This window comes from Rhinolophus sinicus, chromosome 14, assembly GCF_057876585.1.
Source record: "Rhinolophus sinicus isolate RSI-liver-muscle chromosome 14, RSI-T2T, whole genome shotgun sequence".
Classification (NCBI taxonomy): domain Eukaryota; kingdom Metazoa; phylum Chordata; class Mammalia; order Chiroptera; family Rhinolophidae; genus Rhinolophus; species Rhinolophus sinicus.
In genome coordinates this window covers 175,331,139-175,355,099 of record NC_142514.1, presented here as the reverse complement: position 1 = coordinate 175,355,099, position 23,961 = coordinate 175,331,139, and the positions used below count along the sequence as shown (strand labels likewise).

General features: G+C 42.2%; 1 protein-coding gene across 2 annotated transcripts; it reads right to left on the bottom strand.

The window, feature by feature from the left end:
• Positions 1-76: 76 nt before the first annotated feature.
• DDB2 (damage specific DNA binding protein 2) lies at positions 77-19,578 on the bottom strand. Of its 2 annotated transcripts, XM_019743581.3 has the most exons (11): positions 19,452-19,578; positions 19,033-19,189; positions 17,777-17,913; positions 17,202-17,393; positions 5,045-5,190; positions 3,709-3,808; positions 3,439-3,616; positions 2,969-3,111; positions 964-1,128; positions 783-828; positions 77-481 (listed from the first exon to the last, which is right to left on the bottom strand). In XM_019743581.3, the coding sequence occupies exons 2-11, from the start codon at positions 19,157-19,159 to the stop codon at positions 432-434; spliced, it is 1,284 nt and encodes a 427-aa protein (XP_019599140.3). In that variant the 5' UTR covers positions 19,160-19,189; positions 19,452-19,578; the 3' UTR covers positions 77-431. The 2 variants fall into 2 exon arrangements, with proteins under 2 accessions (XP_019599140.3, XP_019599141.3); XM_019743582.3 differs by lacking the exon at positions 19,452-19,578 and having other exon boundaries at positions 19,033-19,300.
• Positions 19,579-23,961: the final 4,383 nt, after the last annotated feature.

Below are 23,961 nucleotides of genomic sequence, written 5' to 3'. Positions count from 1 at the left end.
TCTGTGCCTTGTCTTCATTTTGGGGGACCCAAGGAGCCTTTTGACCAGGTCGGTCCTGGAAGATCGACTCAGAAGCTCAGTTGGGTATGGTTTTATTGGCCATGTCCATAGTGAGCACAAATCAAACCCACCACCTGATCACTCTGCCACCACACATCAGAGAGGAGAAAAGTACCTCGGCTCCAGGAGAAGCGTGGCTCCAAGTTAGACAAAGCAGGGAGCCTTGGGGCAGCCGAGTCGCCAACTCGGGAGAAGTTTCTGGAGCTAAATCCAGAGCAATAACGTGCCAGTGTCCCAGCCCCACAGCATCCCTGCTTCAGCCCTAAGACTTGGATACCTTTGGCCCTTCAACACACAGCCGCCTCTTCTCACGAAACTTGTTCTCATGTGGCTTCAAGCCCTTGCTTGGCCCACACCTTCATTAATGGCTCTCATTTCCGCATCCCAGTTTCCTCCTGGCTCCAAATGAGAATGTGATAACCTAGGAGGAGTGAGACCAGTCTGACTCACTTTTTATTATCAGTCTCAGAGTTTGGGGCTGGCCCAGGGAACCTAGAACTTGGTAAGGAAATACCAGGAAGCCAGGTATTGCCATGACCAAGACAAAACAAGAGGGGTGGAGGGCCTAGGCCAAAGAGACCACTCCGTATCCCCTGGTTATCCTCTTTACTAACTGCTACCTGCGGGGGACTGTGGCGGGGCTAAGCTGGGGTTAGCCTGCACTGAACCTTGGGGAGTAGGATCAGGCTTAGTCAGCCTAAGATACAACCTACTTCACTCACCCATCACAGAGGCCAGCGTGTCCCCCATAGGATTGAACTCATTGAGCTGCAGAGACAAGGGGATAAGCATGAGGAAGGGGTGAAGGTGTTGGGAAAAGGGCACACAAGGACTAATTTCTGGTCAATAAGATAGGATGAATCCCTGCTTCCTCCCATCATTATTTGAGGGCCCAAACCTCACCGAAATGATACCAGAAGAGTCTGGGTCATAGAGCTGATGCATCAACTTCCCTGAGCTGCCATCAAACACATCGATTGTCCTTAATTCATAGGGAGTACAGCTTTTGAAATTAGGATCTGGGTATCGGCCCACGACGATGAGGTTGTACCGAGGGTGCCAGGCTGCCTAGGAGAGGGAGAGGCTGGTCACGAGCATAAATGCAGAACACTATCAGGAAGGACATCAAAAGTACTCTTTGCCACTAACAATTGTTAATACAGTTGCCAACAATTTAATAATGGAGATAAGATCTACACGAAACTAAAAGAATGGTTTTCAATTGTGTGTACGTCTCCCACTGCACATTTTAAACCCCCAGCTGGCGTCTGTGGCCCTTAGGACACCTTTCAGTCCTTCTCTCTCTTGCATTTCTTGAGATGATATCAACTGATACATATTTTATCATCAGCCTGACCCAGACATTAACCAAAGCGGTAGCCTACCACAAAGCAAAAAGCCCCTGGTAACCAAAACCAAATCGGACTTAAGTTCTCAAGTAACCCCACTACCATCTCCTCCATCAATGTGAATGTTGGAAAAATGGCTAGTGGCTGGGAAGGAGAGGAAAGTTAATGTTCCCAGGAGAGCAAAGTTAATGCTCCACTCAAAACAAATCTGACAGTTATTGGAATGAAAGATTGGATGGGATTTCTCTAAGAAACTTGTCAAGTGTTTTGAAGGAGGAAAAACTAAGTCACAAACAAGTCACACCTGGGAAGCTGTAAGTTGGCTTGGCTGGATACGAAGTGAGAGATGAGAACAGGTGGGTCAATGGGAATGTTAACTGGTGAAGGACCTTGGCTTTATTAAGAGCTTGGGTTTGACTGGAGGTACGTGGGGGCCACTAATACTGAATCATCACCGTTTATTGAGTACTTACCAGGCACTAGGAATGGTGCTGTGGCTTTAAGTATACCGATTCAGACCAACAACAACCCTGTATTTAGATATTGTTATTCTCTTTTTATAGTGAGGAAACTGAAATCCAAAATTTAATTTGCTCAAGGTTCTAATGGGTGGGGGGAAGGGGATGTCTGCCTGCCTGAAGCTGGTGCCCCACCCCATCACAGTGCTATACTGACCAAAGTACAGGCATGAAACCTGGAGGTTTGAAGAGGGGCTGTGGTTCTAGTAAAGAATATAAACTAGTAGAGCAGAACTGGCAGAGTTCACACTGCTTAGGGTCTTGGATAGGAAGGAATTACAGGATTTAAAGATTGTAAGCCTTGGGGATAGAGGCTAGGGAGGCGTTAACAAGAAGAAGGCTAAGGTTAGCTTACAGATCAACTGAAACTGAGTGTCAGGATCTTAGAAAATGCCTACAGTGAGGAGATCAGGGCTGAAAAGAAAAAATTCAGGACAATGGGTTATCAGAGAGACAAGAGCCAGCAAAGTGGGATTGCAAAAGTGGAACAAAAGGGCTGGCCCGGTGGCTCAGGTGGTTGGAGCGCTGTGCTCCTAAGGAGAGGTCTCCAGTTGCATTCCCACATGGGCCAGTGAGCTGCGCCCTCTACAGCTAAGATTCTGAACAACGGCTCTCCCTGGAGCTGGGCTGTGGCGGGGGCTGCCGTGTGCTGCCATGGGCTACCATGTGCTGCCAGGAGTGGCTGGCAGACAGTGTGAGTGGCCGGCAGCCAGTGAGAGCCGCTGTGAGCCACTGTGAGCGGCCGACCAGCGAGCAGCAACCTGGCGACAACTGCCTTAGCCGGGCAGAGTGCAAGGCTCATACATAATATCAGCATGGGCCAGGGTAGACTGAGAAACAATGGCTTGAACCGGAGCGGGGTAGGGTGGAGGCGGAAGAAGGGGGAAAAAAAAGTGGAACAAAAGGAGCAGAGAGCCAGGGAATAAGGCTGGTTTGTCAGGACAGGAAGGGATTAAAGGCTTCTGTTATCTGCCCTCTCTCCATCTTGGGCAGACTCCATCTCTCCCTGTGATCACAATAGCTCTTTACTCTATCACTTACCTTGATGGGCGTCAAGTGCTGGAAGTGGCGGTGAGGGTGTGGGATCAGGCTCGGGGGGCAGTCCCATTGGGAGGCAGAGTAAACCCGGATCTCACTCTTCTGGTCGGTGGTCAGCAGCTGGGCTCCATCAGGACTGAAATGAGCTGGCAAGTGAAAAGCCTCTGAGCTGAAGGCACCACGGGCCTCCTGTTGTGCTGGCCTTCACAGGCCTTCTCCTGCAGGGGCACCCTGGCTCCCACTCCTGTCTAGGCAGGGGTGGAAGGGAGGTAAATCTGGGCTGTGAACAAAAACACCCTACAAACTCAGCAGCTGATGGGGGCAGCTACAGTCAGAAAGGTTCTAAGACATCAGCTTGGCCAATGCTGTCGGGGATAAAGGTTTGACCTAGTGGTTTCTAAACGTTGAGGGAAACCCCAGAAGTGGTGGTGTGGGCAGGGCCTGCAGGAAGGATGAGGTCTGCTATATCACACCTGCGTTGACAGGGTGCCTGTGTGGCAGCGAGTAGAGGAAACTGGATTTCTCTTTAACCTGGCGCAGGTCCCAGATTTTCACTGTTTGATCTACGGAGGCTGTCGCCAGGAGCCAATCACAGCATGGATTCAGGGCCACATGGGTCACTTTCTTTTTGTGCATCCTCAGATTCCAAAGCTACAGAGAAGATCTCGGGTTCAGGTGGGGGCAGAGAATTGAGGCTCAGGGTAAGGGAGGGAGAGGGAGAACCTGGGCTCCCAAGAACGTACCTCCCTGCCGTCCATGTTCAGTAGGATCACGTGCCCCACATTGTCTCCTGTGACCACCACTCGGCTTTTGGCAGACACGTCCAGGCTGCAAAACCAGAAGCTGGAGGGACAGACTACGGTAAGATTCTTGGGGACAGAGGCAAGGTCCATTTATTCACTGTTGTAGCTCCAGTGCCTAACGCATAGTAGACACTCAGTAAATATTTGTTGAATGAATAACCGTCTTGCCATAGAGTCCCAGTGAAAAATACTTAGACGTGTCTGCCATCCAGACAGAGGGTGTGGGGGTGATGGGGCTCAGAAATGTGTCCAGTTACTGCAGGGCCCAGGATCCTCAGCTAGTACGAGTCCCTGAAGCAGCCACACCTCAGAGCCATAAGGCGTGTCCCCAGGCTCGCTTGCCCGCTACAGCTCTGGGTTCTGAGGAAGATTCTTTCACGGCCCTTTTCCTTCACATTCCACCCGCTGGGCCACAGGAGATGACAAGCCAAACAGGGACGGTCCCGCTCTGTTCCTCAGAGCTGGCTAGAAAGAAACTTCTGCCCCCTTCTGAGCACTTAGGGAACAGAGCACACAAAACCCAGAAGCTATCTGGCCGTTTTTCCCTCGGACTCGAGGGAGAGGGGATGTGGAGGCGAGCTCATCCACATCCCAGCCAGGAGAGCTCAGATTCATGTTTTCTTTTCCTCTCAAATCCTTGCTACACTGCCTTTTCATCCCCTACAAATATCTCTCAGAGGGAGGGTTTCTTGTGGAAGAGAAACCTCGAGCTGAGTCTATCCCATCACCTGTCCTGATTGCTCATGGATTCTTACTCCTGTGGGGCAGCCCAGGATAACATCCAGTGCTAGTTAGACGCCCCCACACCCTCAGTTCCTCAGGGAGCAGGGTCATGTCTCTGGCTAGAAATCAAAGTGACAAGCACTTTTTAGTTTCTGCAGCTACTTGCTCTTGGACATGAGTCTATCCACTGAAACTTCCATTGTGGAACTGCTTGGGTCTTTACACCCCAGTGAATGTAGGGAATGAAATGTTAAGTTCTTAAGTTCCTGCTCCTGACTTTAAGTGGCTTTCTAGGCCAACACCATGTTGACTTGTCTAGTGAGAACCAAGGTCTGGTCTGACTTACAGAAGAGCTGAGGCTCCAGAACCCCTCCCTAAAGCAGTGACGCACCTGCATCACAGTAAGAGCAGCTAAAGAAAAAGTTGAAGAAAGAGAGGGAAGGGTGGAAAGTGGCTAACACCTTTCCTTTCTTCCCAGGTGTGGGTAAAAGAAATGGGATCTCGCCAGAACTACACTGCGCCCAGGCGCCCTTTCCCCTACTAAACTACTCACTCATAGCTGCTGTAGCTGGTAAAAACTTGGAGAGTGTTGCCTTCAAAATCTTGCAGCCTAGTTGTTCCCTCCATTGACGAGGTGAAAAACTGGTTGGTATTGAGAGGGTTAAACTTCAGCCCAGTGATGCTCCCTCCAGCTCCAATCTAACACAAGGGAGAGGAAAGCCAGTGAGTGATGATGGCCAGGGAAGAGAAGGAGGCCTGGGTGACTCATCGCCAAGACAAGTGCCAGTCAGGCAGCACGTGGGGCCAGGCCCGCCTACAAGCCTAAACTCTCTCCACAGTGCTCTTTATTTCTCCAAGTTTTAGTTTTAGTTTTCTAAATTAACATACAGTGAATTTGGTTGTTTTCAGTATACAGTTTGGATGAATTTTAACACATGTATGGATGTGAATAACCACCACCAAAATCAGGACGCAGAATTGTTGTCACCACAAAAAACTCATGCTCTCCCCCCGTTGTATCCACACCTCCCCCCATGACTATGATTTGATAAACTGTCATATAAATGATCATACAGTATGCAGCCTTTCAAGACTAGCTTCTTTCATTTCACTCAGCACAATGCCCTTGAGATTCATCCACGTTGCTGTGTGTTTCTATAGCTCGTACCATTTTATTGCTGAGTGCTCCATTGTGTGGCTGTTTCTCACACCACACTCTTTTTAGAAGAGCTTCAGCTCGGAACAGTGGCTGGGTTAGGAGGGCAGGAGACAGATCTGAGCTCCTTCCTATTTTTTCTCAACATCCCAAGCAATGATGATGAAAATCATCATGATAACATTACTAGGTTAACCTTACTAAGTGCATGTTACGCACGAGGCACTGTTTTAAGACTTTTACATTCCCAAGAGTTCCTTCTCCACTTCTTTCTTGTGGCCGCTGCTACCCTAGCTTCATGGACCTCTACAAAGTCTCATAGGCAACATCTCGTACACAACTTCATTCGCTCAGCACGCTAACTGGCACTTTCCATTCGCTCTATAGAACATTCTAACCGATGCCCATCGTCTGACAAAACCTTGCTCCTCGTAAAATAATCTGCTCCTTACCAAGGGTTAGTTGTGTTTATTCTTAAACCTGTATATGCTAGTTGTACTTTTTATTGTAATTATGTAATTTAATTGAACATGTAGTTTAGTCACACATAATTTGTTAAACAGTAAATATTTAAACTAAACATTTAAACATTTAATTAAACATGTCATTTAATTAAACTGATGAAATACATGCAAAAAGTAAGACCATTGTTATGTCTATGAAAGCCATGTTGAATGATATAGAAAAATTAGATAAAAATGAATTGCTAGGGCGGCCGGTTTGCTCAATGGTTAGAACGCAATGCTCATAACACCAAGGTCGCCGGTTTGATTCCCACATGGGCCAGTGAGCTGCGCCCTCTACAGCTAAGATTGTGAACAACAGCTCTCCCTGGAGCTGGGCTGCCAGGAGGTTGGCCTAAGCTGCTGTGTGCTGCCGCAGGCTACTGTGTGGCGCCAAGAGCAGCCGGTCGCCAGCGTGAGCTGCCATGGGCTGCCGTAGGCTGTTGTGTGCTGCCGTGGGCTACTGTGAGCGGCTGACCGACAACTGGCAACCGACTGCCTCCGCCGGGGGGAGTGCAATACCAGCATGAGCCAGGGAGCTGTGTCCTACACAACTAGACTGAGAAACAACAGCTTGAACAGGAGTGGGGTGGGCGGGGTAGGTGGAAGAAGGGGGAAAAATAATTGCTAAAAATAAGAGTTCTCAACTGAAGCATGGGTAAGATACTTATAAAAAATTAGGGTGGGAAGTAATGAAAATTTAGAAAGAATATGCAATCGGGTTGCTTCAGAACTATAGGTAAATTATGTCTCCACTTTACGTAAATGGAAACTAGACCCTCTAAAGAACATGTTATGTGTGTGGTCTATGTAAGATCAGGCGCACCCTAATCAGTGGACCCTTCCTCCAAGGAAAGGACAGGCCCTATGTCAAAGCATCAGTAAGAAAGACAAACATAAACATTTTAAGTTAAAATGCATGAGTGTTCTTCTAGCAAGGATGGACTATGACCAACTCCTGCACTGAGACGGACTAAGAAAACCTGGACAAAACATGAAAAAGGAATATATTTGAGACTTGTAATTCAAGTGATGGTGAATTAGCTTGTGTCAGGCCAACCTTTTGCTGAGAACAACGAGAAAGGTAGATAAAATACAGGTCTTTAAAGAAAAGTTTCTGAAGTGAATGGAGAGCTATCGAGGCATCAAGTTGGACTTGCAGACCAACATCATAGAGAGAAGAGAAGCAGAAAGGTAAGCCTGACATTTGGATGCTGCTTTTCAGATTAGAAAGCTGTGGCTTCAAAGCAGAAACACCAAACAGCAGAGAAGCTGAACGGAAAGTAGTGGCTTAAAGGTTGAGAATCTGAGCACAGCTTTTGTCAGTCCCACAGGGCACGTGGGCAAAAACTGGAGTTCAGACCTGGCGAGGAGGAAAGATCTTGGAAAAAATCCAACTTTCAGTTAGGATCTCTGACCCTAGAAATAAGAACAAACTGGAAAAAGGCCATCTCTCACAAAGAATGAAGTCCAGATTCAAATAATTTCAATCTCTGATCAGACCGACATGATATGATTCCACCCTAACTGCCTGCAGAGGAAAAAAATTAATTATCTCTAGAGGAAAATAACACCACTCAGAAGTTCAAATTACCTCTAGAAGTTTTCATACTCAATATTTGGCATTAAATCTAAAATGATCCAGTATATCAGCAGATAAGACCAAATAACCAATAACTAAGAGAAAAAAACAACAGTTGTAAGACACAGGAGATCTAGATATTGGATATACTGGACACCAGTTTTAAGATAGTTGCGATTAATATACACTAAAAAATAGACCTAATTAAATATTGGACAAAAGATTTGAATAGACATTTCTCCAAAGAAGACAGAAACATGGTCAGTAGCACATGAAAAGATGCTCAACATTATTAGTCACACTGGGAACATGCAAATCAAAACCACAATCAGATGCTAGTTCACACCCACAAGGATAGCAATAATCAAAAAGATGGACAATAATAAGTGTTGACAAGACAACCTATGGAATGGGAGAAAATATTTGCAAACTATATATTTGATATAAAGGGTTAATATAAAAAATACATAAGGAACTCTAACAACTCAATAGCATAAAAAATAACAAACAGCCAAACAAACAAAAAACACTGACTTTAAAACGGGCAAAGGACCTGAAGAGACATTTCTCCGAAGAAGACATACAAATGGCCCATAGGAATATTAAAAGGTGTGGAACATCTATCGGGGAAATGCAAATTAAAACTGCAATGAGATATCACCTGACACCTGTGAGAATAGCGTATTATCAAAATGACAAAAAATAACAAGTGTTAGCAAGGATGTGGAGAAAAGGGAACTCTTGTACACTGTTAATGGGAATGTAAATTGGTAGAGGCATTATGGAAAACAGTATGGAGATTCCTCAAAAAATTTAAAATAGAACTACCATATGATGAAATAACACTTCTGGGTATATATCCAAAGGAAATGAAATCAATTTCTCAAAGAGTTACCTGTCCTCCTGTGTTTATTGCTATTATTCACAGTAGCCAAGATATGGAAGCAACCTGTCTGTTGATGGATGAATGGATAAAGAAAATGGGGTGTATTTCTATAATAAAATTTTATTCAGCCTTTAAAAAGAAAGAAATCTTGTTATTTTCAACAACATGGAAGAACCTGGAGGACGTTATGCTAAGTGCAATAAGTAAGACACAGAAAGATAAATACTGTATGATCTTATTTACATGTGCAATCTAAAAAAGTCAAACTTATAAATGCAGACAGTTGAATGGAAGGTGCCAGGGGCTGGGTGATAGGGGAAATAGAGAGACATTGGTCAAAGGGTGCAAAGTTTCAATTATGCAGGAGAAATAAATTCTGAAGATCTAATGTACAGCATGGCGACTACAGTTAATAATAGTGTATTGTATACTTGAAATTTGCTAAGATTGCTAATTGTTCTCAGCACACACAAACAAAAAGGTAAGTAAGTGACATGGTGGATGTTAATTAGCTTGTTTGTGGTAATAATTTCACAATGTATATGTGTATTAAAACATCACGTTGTACATCTTAAATCCATGAAATTTTTATTTGTCAATTATACCTCGATAAAGCTGGGGGCACAAAAAACAAGTGTTGGTACAGATGTGGAGAAATTGAAGTCCTCCTTCATTGTTGGTGGGAACATGAAATTATTGTCACTTTGGAAAAGCTTGGCAAAAAAATTAAACATAAAATTATCATATGACTCAGCAATTCCACTCCTAGATATATAACCAAGATAAATGAATACATATGTTTACAGAAAAGCTTGAAATATTCATAGCAGCATTATTCATAATAAAAGAGAGGCTAAAAATCAAAGACTCAAACATCCATGTCAAGAAGCTGTAAAACTAGCAAGAAACTAAAGCCAAAGCAATTAGAAGAAAAATAAAGAATAGAAATTAATGAAACACAAAACAATAATGCAGTGTGGAGAGTCAACAAAGCCAAAAGTTGGTTCCATGAAAAGACTAATAAAACTGATAAATCCCTGGTGAGACTGACCAAACAAACAAGAAGGCACAAATAACCAGTTTAATGGATGGAAAAAGGGACATAAATATGAGTAATAAGAGGGTATCATAAACAATCTTGAATTTGAAAATTTAGATGAAAGGGCAAATTCTTAGAAAAATACACACTTGCCAAAATGACAGAAGATGAAAATCTGAATAGTCTGGTGATCTATTAAAGATATTGAATTCACGACGAAAAACTTTCTTGCAAAATAAATTCTAGATCTTGGTGGCTTCACTGGTGAATATACTACATATTTAAGGTAGCTATAATATTAGTATTTTTTTTGAAACTTTATTTTCAAACTATTTCAAACTCATAGAAAAATTGCAAGAATAGCAAAAAACTTTTTCTGGGACCATGTGATAATAAATTGCCAACATGATGTCTCATCATCCTCAAACACCTTACTGTGTATATTGCACATATGTAAGAACATTTTCCTACATAACCACAATAAGACCATCAAAACTTAGGGGTATGTAAAACAGTTCAAAGACATAGAAACAGAAAAATTGTGGTTACCAAGGGCTGAAGGGCAGGGGAAGTGGGGAACTGTTATTCAATGGGTATACAGTTTCAGTTTTACAAGGTGAAAAGGTTCTGGAGATTTGTTGCACAACAATGTGAATATAGTTAACACTACTGAACCGTACACTTAAAAATGGTTCAGAAAACAAATTTTAGGTTACGTTCTTTTACCACAATTTTAAAAATAAGCAGTATCACTTGCTAGAAATTGTAAATGTAAAAAAGTGAAAAATAAAAGAAAAATTAAATGAAAAAAATATAACTAATAAACCAACCAAACAAAAAACAATCAGTATAGTTTACCACATTAACAGAATAAAGGGGAAGAATCATATGCTGATCTCAATAGATACAAAAAAGTATTTGATGAAATTCAATTATCATTCATAATAAGAACTTTTGGCAAAGTAGGAATAAAAGGGGCACTTACTTAATCTGATAAAGGGCACTTAAAAACAAACAAGTTTTAAAAACAAATGCACTCCTAGGTATAATCCCAAAAGAACTGAAAACAAGCGTTCAAACAAAAATTTTTATAGAATTGTTCATAGCAGTTGTATTAATAATAGGTGGAAACAACCCAAATGTCCATCAAGAGAAGAATGGATAAATAAAATGTGGTATATCCATATGATGGAATATTACTCATCTATAAAAAGGAATGAAGTACTGATACATGCTACAACCTGGATGGACCTTGAAAATATTATGCTAAGGAAAGCCAGACCCAAAAGGACAAGTATGACTCCATTTATATGAGGTACCTAGAATAGTCGAATTCATAGAGACAGAAAGCAGATAAGTTGGGCAGGGGGAAAGGGTATGAGAGAGTCATTGTTTAATGGGTACAGAGTTTTATTTTGGGATGATGAAAAAGTTCTGGAGATGGACAGTGGTGATGGTTGCACAACAATGTAAATATACTTAATGACACTGAACTATACACTTAAAAATGGTTAAAATGGTAGATTTTATGTTACGTATATTTTACCACAGTAAAAAGCAGCAGTAATCATAATAAAATATAAATGTCTTCTATGATCAAGAATAAGACAAAGATACCTGCCTTCACCAATATTCAACAATGTACCAGAGGTCTTTACCAACAGAATAAAGCAAAAAAGAAGTATAAGAATGGTAAAGGGAGAAATCAAACTCCCATTATTTGTAGATGTGTAGGAAAGATTGTATAGGAAAAAATTTTAAATACTCAAACTATTAGAAGTATTAAATGTGGGTTTCTGCTTCTAACTATGAACAGCATGTAGGACAATACCTAGTAGCCTAACATATACATAACGGGATTCCACCCATAAAAAGAGGGGGGAGGGAAAATTATTTAAAGAAACAGTGGCCTAAAATTTTCCAAATTTGATAACTATAAACTCACAGATCCAAGAAGCTCAATGAACCTCAATCAGAAGAAACATGAAAGACACCAAGCAAATCATAATCATTTTTAAATTAGCCAGAAGAAAAAAAGAAAAACCATGAGTAGAGAAACATAAGAATGAGAGCAGACTTCATCTCAAAAGGAAAATGTTACCAAAAGAAATTCTGGATCTCACAAAGGAATGAAAAGCACTGGAAATGGCAATTATGTGGGTTTTTATTAGTGGTTTTTTTTTCCTCATTTAAAAAATATCTTTAAAAGATACCTAACCCTAAAACCCAGCCATTCCACAACTAGGTATTTACTCAAGAAAAATAGAAACATACGTTGTATATCCACACAAAGACTTGTACATGAATGTTCATAGCAGCTTTATTTGCAACAGTCAAAAACTAGAAAAAAATCCAAATGTCTTTCAACAAGTGAATGGATAAATTAATTGTGGTATAGCAATACACTGGAATACTACTTAGAAATAAAAGCTATTGATAAACACAAAAATGTAAATGAATCTCAAATAATTATACTGAGTGAAAGAAGGCAGAAAAAAGTATATTGTATGATGCCATTTGTATAAGTCTAGAAAATGCAAATTAATCAATAGGGATAAAAAGCAGATTAATGGTTTTCAGGGGACATGAGAGAGGGTAGAAAGAAAGGAATTACAAAGGGGCATGAGAAAACTTTGGGGGTGATGGATGTGTTCACTATTTTAATTGTGGTGATGGTTTCATGATTGTATACATGTCAAAACTCATGAAATTGTACACTTTAAATATCTATAGTTTATATATCAATTATACTCCATAAAGATTAAACAAAAAAAGACAACTGACTATATGAAGCAAAAATAGTAATGTATTGAGAGGTTTATAACATATATAGATATAAAATGTAGGCCAAGGAGAGAATGGAGAAAATGGAAGTAAATATAGTTGTAAGATTCTTACATGTGAAGTGGTATATTATTTGAGGGCCAATGATGATTTAAAGCTGTATATTGGAAAGCCAGGAGCAACCACTAAAAGAGAGAAAAGGGAAGGGAAGAAAAGTATAACATAATAATCCAATAGTGGGTATAAAATGGAATCATAAAAAGTACTCAACCAAAAATAAGGGAAGAAAAAAAGGAAAATGGAACAAAGAGATGCGATAAACAGAAGTAGTAAGATGACAGATTTAAACCCAATCATATTAATAATCATATTAAATACAAATGGTCAATTAAATGCCAGTTATTGTCAGGTTGGTTTTTTTAAAAATACTGTTTTATATACAAATACACAAATATGTTAAAAATGAAAAGATGTAAAAAGATATACCATGCAAACATTAATCAGAAGAAAGCTGGAGTAGCTATATTAATATCAAACAAAGAAGATTTCAGAACAAGAAATATTACCAGGGATAAAGGGAGACATCTCAGAATGACAAAGGGGTCAGTTTGTCGAAAGCATGTAATTCTAAATGTGTAAACACCTAATAACAGAGTCCAAATGCTTGAAACAAAAACTAAAGGAAAATAGAGACACAATTTTATAGTTAGAGATTCCAATATTCCTCTCTCAATAATTGATAAAAAGACAGAAAATCAATAAGGATAGAACATTTGAACACTATCAACCAACATAACCTAATTGACATTTAGAGAATAATTCACTCCAAAACAGCAGAATACACATTCTTTTCAAATGCACATAAAACATTCACTAAGATAGTCCATATGCTGGGCCATAAAACAATTTTAAAATGTAGAAAGACTGGAATCATATAAAATGCTTTCTGTTCATAGCAGAATAGCACTAGAAATCAATAACAGAGATATATTTCAATAATCCCTAAATATTTGGAAATTAAACAACATAAGAATAACCAATAGGTCAAAAAAGAAATCATAAAAAATCTGGAAAATAATTTGAACTAAATGAAAACAAAAACACAACAAAATTTGTGATATGAAGTTAAAGAAATACTTAGAGGGAAATTAAAAGCATTAAGTGGTTAATTAGAAAAGAAGAAAGGTATTAAACAGTCTAAGCTTCCATCTTAAGAAATGAGAAAAAGAAGAGCAAATTAAATCCAAGGTAACTAGAGGAATGAAAACAGCAAAAATCAATGAAAAAGAAAATATAAAACTTACAGAAAATCAATGAAACGGAAATTGATAAACCTCTAGCAAGATTGATCAGGAAAAAAAAAAAGAGAAGAAACAAATTACCAATATCAAGAATGTGAGGGTAGACATCACTACAGATCCTATATACAAAGAAAAGATGATAAGGGAATACTATGAACAACTTTATGCCACTAAATTCAACAGCTCATATAAAATGGACAAATTACTTGAAAAATCAACTATCAAGCTCATTCAACAAGAAACAGATAACCTAAATTGCCCTATATCTATTAAGGAAATTGACTATATAGTTAAAAACCTTCCAACAACAACAACAAAAAACTCCAGGCCCAGATGGCTTGACTAGTGAATTCTATGAAAAATTTAATTAAGAAATAGTACTATTTCAATGCAAAATATTCTAGAAAACACAAGAAGAGGGAACACTTCCCAACTCTTTATGAGGTCTGCATTACCCTGATACCATTATCAAAAGCATTTTTTAGAAGAGAAATTATAGGATATTTTTAAGTGATCATGGGGTATGGTATGATTAAGCTAGAACATCTGATGTGGTAAGTAATATACAACAGATTCTAGGATAGAATATTTATGTGCAATCTAAGTAGAAGTACAGGTGTGTGTAATACTGTATATACACACAGAAAGATGTACAAAATGGGGATTTCAGGCAATATTTACTTGATTCTTTAAACTTTTCCTTTTATTTGAATTTCTTATGATGAGCATGCATCATTTTGATAATGAGAATAAGTAAAGCTATCTTCATTTCAAATATGTAATACATGTTCCTTTGCCAATAGTCTGAAAAATGTAAAGATCAGAGTCCAGGTCAGATGACTAAAGAAGTGACAATATGAGGCACTGCTGCTCCTCCAGTCACTGGTCTCAAATCAACTTTTTGCCGTCAGTACCTGGGAGTAAAAGCAGACATTTCTCCAGACCACCATAATCTTTTTCTGCTCCAACCTAACTCCCTGCTAGTCACAAAGTTCAAATGCCCAGACCAATCTCCACAACCATGCGAGGAAACTTCATTTCAATGCACATCATAAGGGTGACATAAACCAAAACCAGCCTCAGCCTGGCACAAGTTCAAAGCAGTTGTCATTCCCCTTTTGGTTGGGAGGTTCTTCCCCTAGGACAGCCTTAGGCTACTTCTTAATTTTCTCTATGCCCATGTCCTGGATTCCTAGGGGGGAAAAAATCTCTTCCTGCCTGAGCTTTGTTTTTGACTTCAGTTTAAAACTGTCCCTTCTGGTCCTGTCTCACCGGCTGAGCAGGAAGCCCACTGAGCTCGGTCCGCAGCACTCCACTGGCTGCCTTTCTTCTAGTAGCTTCAGGCACGTGTTTTCTTCAATACCCATCTGATAGCTTCAGTCCTAATCTCCCAAACCTGTCTAAACTGACCTTTTCTGATGGGTTGCTCTCCTAACCCTCCACTTAAAGAGAACTCGTCCTGGGTTCCAGAGATAGAAAAACAGTGAGTTGAAGCTGAATCCAGTTCACAAATGTGTTTTGTTTAACTATATGAGCATGTTTAATTTTATTTAGATCCTGACATGAAAAATCAAGATATTTTACATTGAAACCCTTGTGTACTGTTGGTGGGAATGTAAAATGGTGACACCTCTATGCACCACTTAAACAGTATGGCAGTTCCTCAAAAAATTAAAAATAGAATTACCATATGATCCAGCAATTTCACTTCTGGGTATCTACCCAAAAAAACTGAAAGCAGGGACTCAAAGAGATTTTTACACCCATGTTCATAGCAGCATTATTCACAACAGCTAAAAGGTGGAAGCAATCCAAATGTCCACTGACAGATGACTGGCTAAGGAAAATGCAGTAAATACAGACAGTAGAATATTATTCAGTCTAAAAAGGAAGGAAATTCTGACACATGCTATAACACAGATTCACCTGGAGGACATTATGCTAAGTGAAATAAGCCAGTCACAAAAGGATAAATATTGTGTGATTCCACTTACATGAGATACTTATAACAGAATAGTCAAAATCAGAGATACAGAAAGTAGAATGGTGGTTGCTCGTGGTTGGAGGGATAGAGGAACGGGGAGTCAGTATTTAATGGGTACAGAGTTTCAGATTTGCAGGATGAAAATGTTCTGGAGACTGGTTACACAAGAAAGTGAATGTACTTAATGTCATTGAACTGTGCATTTAAAAGTGGTTAAGATGGTAAACATTATGTGTATTTCATCACAATTTTTAAAAATCAGAACATTTTATGTAAAAAATAAGGATTTCAGGTTTCATTTGGAAAAAACAAATGAGAATAACCATGGGACCTAGATTCTTGCATGTCAACCATCTCATTTATCACCAACCCCACCACCTTACATCACTCTTTTATCTGTTTGGCTCTTTTAGGCATATGAGTTTGTGGTTCCTACTCAAAATCGAGAGAATCACTTCTGGTAGTACAGCCATCCAATGTCAGCACTCAGCTGGGCAAGCTAAGGGTCTTCTATTTGGTGGAGGAACAACATCCTCACCACCCCTCAGCAATTGATGATAAACAAACATGGATGACGAAGCCCATCCCGAAAAAGCTCTATGCCAAACCTTATTCCAAACACACTCTGCCTTTCCTCCTTTCCTCTCCATTTCTCAATAAATATTGTTCTTCCTCACTCCTCACTCATCCGTGAAGCATCCTCTACTGACTCTAATTTCCAAGAGGTTCTTCCTAGTTACTGTGCACGTATACATCCCATCTACCCAGTTACGCTTCAAGCTCCTCACTCATTCAACAAATAGGAAGCCGTTACTATAAGCCAAACATCATCCTAGGTACGAGGGATGCAATGGTGTAATAGAAAGACATGGTCCCTGCCATCATGCAGCTTACTTTCAAGTGGGCAAGGTAAACACATAAGTAAAATATTTCAAAATATTGATAAACATTGTGGGGGGAGGAAAGTGAAGCAGGGTAATGAGACAGGGATTGATTGGGTGGGATGCAGACTACTTTAGACAGAGTGGTCAGTGAGAGCTCATTGAAGAAGTGTGATGAGGGGAGACCTGAATAATAAAAGGGAGCCAGCCATGAGAAGACCATGGGAAAGAGCACTCCAGCCAAAGGGAAGAGCAACTGCAAAAAGACCCAGTTTCAGGAATAAAAATAGCCAGTGTGGCTAAAGCACAGGAAGTGAAAAAATACAGCAGTACAAGATGAGGTCAAGAGTTATAAAGGAGCTTAGATTCTGTTCTATTCGATGTGGTGACTTACTATGTAGAGGGTGATCAACATTTTATACCTTCTAATATTTTAAGGGCGGGCACTCAATAAAGATTTGAATAACATTACCATTTACTTGTTTGAAAATACCCACAGTTACTTTGGCTCCCAATTATCTCCTTTTTACTGGATTACTTTTCATTCCTTCTGCGCTTCTTCAGCACAGTTATCTGGCACAGGGAACTGCTCACCCCTTCAATGAAGGTAGGTTTGTCCTTTATGCCAAAGTTCCAGAGCATGATATCTCCCCCTTTGGAACCCACAGCCAGGGTGTTGGGGTGCGTTGGGTGCCATGCCAAGGATGTGGCCCTTCTGTCAAAGGGGGCAGCCTTATGGAATATCCGGTAAGAAGCCAGAGAGTGCACAAAGGACTGCTGGAGACACTGACACAGAAAGAAAAGAATTAAGTTGAATTAAAACCCAAGTCCTAAATAAATTGCCAAACTCTGCCTCCTCCATTGATGAGCCCTAGGGCCAAGTCCCCCCACCAAAGGAACACTCACTGCCTGGCTCTGTGCGTGAAAATATTTGCAGTTATGTATGAACTAATCTTGGAGAGTAAGAGGGCAGAGTACACGTCAGCTGGGACCTTCACAGCCTAAGCCTTCTACCTGGCTGAGTGCCCAGTAGGCCAATCCCCAAGGTGGTGTGATCTGACCACTCTGACAAACCACTGAACCAACCTAGCATCTAATTTTGGAGCATCCAGTTGTAAAAAGGCACCCTTGAGCAAACTCTTGAGCAGTTCAGCCAGGAAATGCCTCACCTGCTGTAATGATGGCCAAGTAGCTTTGCCCAGCTTATGGTGATGGAGGGCCCTGATGATGCTCCTGCCTGGTGGTGGGACCCGCAGGCTAGCCAACCCTGCCCAAAGGCAGCCTGAGTCAAATCTTCTGCTAGAACCTGCCAAGCAGAACACATATTTTCCTTTCCAATCTCACTCAAGAAAGGCTTTTCAGCCGAAATCCCAGAAAGAAAGCCTTGTTGTTTCCTTCGGCATAGTCACTCTCTCTCATCACCTCCCAAGACTTTTCCATGGTCCGCTCAGTCTCACCCAGGACAAGAAATAGTGAGTAGGGATTCAGCCCCTACCCCAAAATAGTAATTCTGAAGTGAAACTAAATATGATGGTGCAGAGGTCCTGAGAGCTGAGCCAAAGAAACACACAAGAATAAACTATATGCAGAGCTCTTCCCAGTTTGGGTTGGAAAACTTGTGCTAAGGTTGGGTGACAATTTTAAAATCACATATAATGCACAATAAAAAGTTTAGGACAGCGTAGAAGTGACTGTTTGGGAAAAGAAGTATCTTTAAATCCTATATTAAAATACTATAGAGGTGACCAGTTGTTGGCCCCAAGTCTAATCTATTCTCCTGAAAACCAACAGGATCCAGAGAGTCTGGCATGGCTCTAAATTAACTAAGCTACTTTTGGGGAGGCAGAGCCACTTAGACGAGGAATAAAACAACTCTGGATTACCAAGATGTATTTGAAGATCTGATCTCTATGAATCCGGCCTCTTGATAACCAATTCTTTCTTTTCGTGGACAAAAAACACTTTAACAACCCCCTGCTCCAGTCTTTCTGAGTTCCCTCACACTCCTTATAGCCCTAGGTTCTAGCTTCAATAAACCTGAGAATGTGTTTTCTAAGGGAGGAAATTGAGGGCTCTCACAGCTGAAACGAAGGATAATAACCGTGACTATTTAAATTCAGCACACACACCACCAGGCAAGGTAGGATTATTTTTAGTCCTCAGTGTGTCAAAATCCAGATACAAACAAGGAATTTGAAAAGTCCGTTGTGGCTGATGTAATGGAGCTCATCTGCCTCTCCTGTCACCTGAGGGAGTGTAAGCCCACGCTCTTTGGTGTCAAAAGCCCTGCAGACAATCTGCACAGCTCGAGGCATCTGAAATTTGGAACAGCCTCAGGAACCTCGACGCACCCATCCCCCACTCCAGCCTCCTGCGTGAGAAACCCAAACGACGGAATTATCAAAGCAGCAGGCGCAGGCAGTACCGGGGCCCTTCACACAGAGCTTCTTGGCCTCGGGCTCCGGCTCCCGGGTGCTTCTGCTCCTCTTACTCTTGGGGCACACAACCACCTCGGGGGTCTTCCGGGTTTCTGGGCGTTTCCTGGGAGCCATCGCGTCCTCCGTGAGAAGGGGTTCTATACCCTATGTCGAGATTATGAAGGGAAGATTGAGAAGCCTCTGGGGAGAAAAAAGGCGACGACCAGGGAACAGGTCCAACTTCCCGCCAAACATGCCAACTTCCCGCCAAACAGGCTCAAGGCTTCCAAACTGGCTTCTAGTTCCGGCCCCGCCCCTGCCGAAGAGGCCCCGCCTCTCCCGGGAAGGCGGGGGCGCGCGCGGATACCTGGGAAGTGTGTGAGGGGTGGGGCTCATAGGCTCCCTAGAGAAATGGGATAGCACCTACGTGTTGGTCCTGAGCTAGTCGAAAGTCCGCTGACCTGCCAAGAACAAAGATGGCAGCCAGTGCCCGGCCACCCCACTTGAAGCCTCTTCAGACGCGGCGCTGCCAGGCTTCAGGGGGTCCAGAGCCGACCAGGTACGAATTAAGGCTTCAAGCTCCGCCCTCTCTGTCTTTTAATTGGCGATCATGCCCGCTTGGGCTTCGGGATTGGCTGATCCTTACAGTTAGTGGGAGGTGGCTTTGTAGAAAGCTGGCCACTTCCCAGCGGTGGAAATCGACCTCTTTCCGCCTACAAACTTTGCGATCAGTATAGAGTATTTAATCTCTCTGGTTTAGTAGAATCTCAGCTTCTCTGTGGAGAGTGGTTGAAACTCGCAGCTATTAACTAAGGTTTCCCCAAACCTGCTGCATGTCCGCCTAGGGCGCAGCCTAGGGCAATGAGGGGCTGGAGGGCGTGCCGGGCCAACCTGGCTTAGAGGTCTTGTGCCCGACTTCTGCCAAACGCCAAGGCAGTGACTCACAGGTGAGGCTGCGCTGGCCTGCCTGGCCCGACAAGGATGTACCCCACTTTCTGCGACGAACCAGGTGGATGCTGGGGTTAGTTGGGAACTGCTGGGCCTTTTCTTCCGCTAAACCCGGTGCCAGGCACTTCGGTAGGGTAAGAGGAAACAAAAATGCATTAACAGTAAAGCTTGCACTCAAGGACAGGTAAGGATGAAAGACATTTCAAAATATAACTCTTGGAAAAAAGTGAATACCCCGGAAGAAAAATTCGAAAATGCGTTTTTGATGGGAAGATCAGCTCAGTTACAAATGACAGCCACTCAGGGCGGCAGGCTGGTGGCTTCTCTCCTGCAGTCTGGTAGCGGTGTTTTCAGAGCTGTGTTACAAAAGCAAGCTGGCTCCCTTTTACTCAGACCAGCCATTAGTTTCACCTCAGCAGGGTGCTCATTTCTGGAGGGATACAGCCTACTGAGAAGACAAGAAAAATAATGTGAAACAAGTCAAACAATTCCAGATAGAACACAGTTGAGTACTAAATTGTGGTATGCCAACCAAGACTTTTAGATGCATTCAGAAAAGATCATCGAATGGAGAGAGTATTTAGGAAAGCCTCACAGGGAAACTGGGATTTCATGGAGTTGGCTGGGGGAGGGAGAAGAGCCTCCTAGGCAGAGAAACAGCTTGACACAAGTTAGGAATGGGTGTGGGTTATAAGTGAAAAGCAGCCCCTGGCATCTGGAAGCTGGCCTGGTGTTCTGTCAAAATCAACAATTTCACCAAACAACACCACACAAGACCACTCTGTGACAGGGTTTCCGGGCCGGAATTCCCGCCTGTTCTCGTGAATTTTTTCGTTTTCCCGTTCCCGAATCCCAAGAAAAGTTGGTCGAGAAATTGGGAAAACCGGCTCCTTGAACGCAGGTCGTTGGTAGTATCGGCCATCACTTTGTGGAAACGATTCATCGTGGAGAATAGAAAACAGTTTATATCTCAGGATTCGGGAATGGGAAAGCGAAAAATATTCCTGAGAACGGGCAGGAAGTCCCGCCTGGAAACCCTAGCCATGATAGATCAACGCAAAAACATGATCAGTCATATCTGAACACAGGCAAAAGTATGAACATTGTCCAAACCACAAAAATGACCAAGCTACCGCCCATTATTTTGGCTAATATGAATGACTGCGGCTTCTTTGTCAACCACAGCTTTGGCTTTGCTTCATTCCTCCCACCTTTTAGATAGCATTTATCAATACCCAATCATAGAATTACCCCCATTTCCTAACAGCCTCCAATCCAGAGCAAAGCCCCACTTCTTTGGACCCTTATCCAAATCATTCAGCAGAAGCCAGTCCTATAAGTTCTTTCTAACACCTTCTTACAGAGATGTCCCACCATTCCCCATGGTATGCATCCTCTGTTGCAATGAGCACGAAACCCAAAGTTCAACTGTGGACAGGAGTGTCCCTGATGGTATTTGGCTTGGAGGCATTGACATTTATGAGTCTGGTAGGAGACAGCTTAAAGATGAGAAAACTGATTACACGGGATCAGTTTTGCAAAGTAAGAGAGGCCAAATAAAGGGTGAAGTTGAATGGCAGGCAAAAGAATTCAAATTCCATTTATTCTACTGACATTTATCAAAAACCTGCTCTGTTCCTAGAACTATTCCAGTCAAAAAGAGGGATGAAATGAAAAAGGTTCTTTGGCCCCATGGAGTGTGCCTTTTAATAGACAAGTAAACCTACAGCTACCATAGAGTCTGATAAGCTTAGTGAGAGGAAGCATTGGGTCTGGTGGGGTGGGGGACACAGAAACAGGACCCTTTAACTGAGCTTGAAGTGGAATAAAGAAGGGGCAGTGTCAAGGAAGTCTTCCTAGAGGAGGTGACACTTAAACTGAATCTTGAGAGATTGGGATTGGGAAGAGAGGGAGAGGAATCCAGGCAGAGGGGGTAAGAAATGGAAGAGCAGGGGCGATAGTTAGCCATGATGGATTAATGAGCAAAGGGAACGTCCTGCTTAATGCCAGGTTTCCCCAGAATCTGTTTTTAGGATTGAGGAGTTTTCCATGGTGGATTAAACAAACTACATGTGACCAGTGGAAACTTGCCTCATGCAGGCCAGTAAAGCGCTTTGTTTCAGATTGTGCTTTGAGGCATTCTTTCTCTGGGTTTTGCTTTGTTTCGCTGCAAAACGTCTGCCTAGGGGCTTGATGTTTGTCCATTCCCGTCTGGTGAACCATCAGGTGCAGGGTGGACAAAAGCATTTAATACACATTTTTTTGATGCTGCTAATCTGATAACGAGGTGAATGGGGCAACACTGCTCTGGTTTCTTGTCATGGAAAGACCATGCCATGAAACCCGGTTTATAGGTGTGTTGGTCCTGTCTGTGACACTGCCTTTGCCATAAGGCATCACAAGGCAATTCAGTCAAAAGTTGCTGGTGATTGCAAATCATGGTCTCGTGTTCACATTGGAAGCTGGGCAGACCATGAGCATGACCCTAACTAATGCCAGTTTCTTTGATCTGCAAAACAATATGTGGCTTAGATGTTTTCTGGAACAAATAATATAGCACAGTGGAAAGAGCATTGTTCTTTCTTAGACTATGTGACCTTGGATTCATCATTTCACTTTTCTATGCCCAAGTCTCTTTATAAAATCAAGGGGAGGGATTGGGTGTTCTCAGATCTCTTCTAGCTTTAAAATCGATGAGCCAGTGACTTGCTGTTAAAGGGGTAGAAACCAGTGACTACTTTGAACTCTGACCTTTCTGTGGGAAATTTCCATCTAGTAGGAATCATTTTCCTGGTGCAGGCTGATACATGACTCAGATTCTGATCAAGCTGTTTATGGATCCAAACACTTTGCTGAGTCTGCAAACCCATCTTTAATCCACGTGGATGGTGTGTGCAGGCTTCCCACACACAGTTACTGCATCCAGTGGTTTGCAAATGACAGCCTCAAGGATTCTGCAGAGTTTGCAGGGAACTGAAATGTAAATTCCTCCTAAAGGATTGAAAACAGACTGAATACAGCATCCAGAGTCCTTGTTGCTTGGCATCTCCAATGCATACTTAAATGCCCAAATGTGAATACATTCATAATAATGCTAAGTGGAGGCATGGCTCCCACCCTCTGGGAATAGCATTAATTTTCAAAAATACAATTTTGAGTAGCTTTGGAAGTGTCAGACAGCTGTGCAAATACCAAAAAACCCACCTTCTGTCTTTACTGTGGGGGATGAAGCACCATCCCCACACTAAACCAACATCCTGTCATGAAATACTGTTGTAGGTACAGGATGCCAGGAAACTTTTCTCGGCAGCCAGGTTTTCAGCGCAATTGCCGGTGTGCTGAAATAATATATGTGAAAGTACTTTGCAAACTGTAAAGTGTTCTACAAATAGAAGTTGTATAATTTCCAGGCGATATGTTTTTTACTGGGAAGTTCTGATAAAGGTGTGAAGAAGCTCTTTGCTGTTCGCAGGAGTTCTCACCAGTCTGATAGCCATCATGGAAAGAGTGGGGACCAGAGAATCAGAAACCAGGGGTTTGAGTTCTGTCAGTGCCTTTACTCAGTCTTCCGATGCCAACCAAGACTGCAAAAATCCCAAGTGGCAGAAATGAAAATGGTTCTTTCTCTCTGTGTAACAGCTAAGCCAGTTTCCTATGAGTGGGTGAGTCACATGCTAGTGGGACCGGGAGAACTACATTTTCATTCCTTTACATTTTCCTCTTCCCACTGCCCTGCTTTGGCTCCTGTCCCTACTATGACATGTTAACTCCAGGAGCATGTGACATAAAACTTGCCCAAGGAACCCCAGCTAAGTTTGTCCCTATAGAGGAAGGCAGGAAGCTGCCTGGGTAACTGTGCTTCTTCTTGGGGAAGCCAACAGCCTGGCAGGGGAGGTATCTTGGTACAACGCTACATCTCCTGCCCTACGCACTATACTCTGAGTGGGCTCCCTCCCAGACACGTTGACTGTACACTACTCTCTGTGCTT

What these genes read in the sequence shown, in the direction of transcription:
- DDB2 (XM_019743581.3), bottom strand. Translation starts at nt 19,159, where the DNA reads ATGGCTCCCAGGAAACGCCCAGAAACCCGGAAGACCCCCGAGGTGGTT. An exon ending in GCTCTGTGTGAAGGGCCCCG is followed by an intron (nt 17,914 to 19,032) that starts GTACTGCCTGCG and finishes TCTGCTTGGCAG; the next exon opens with GTTCTAGCAGAAGATTTGAC. An exon ending in AACCTACCTTCATTGAAGGG is followed by an intron (nt 5,191 to 17,201) that starts GTGAGCAGTTCC and finishes CCCTTGTGTTAG; the next exon opens with ATTGGAGCTGGAGGGAGCAT.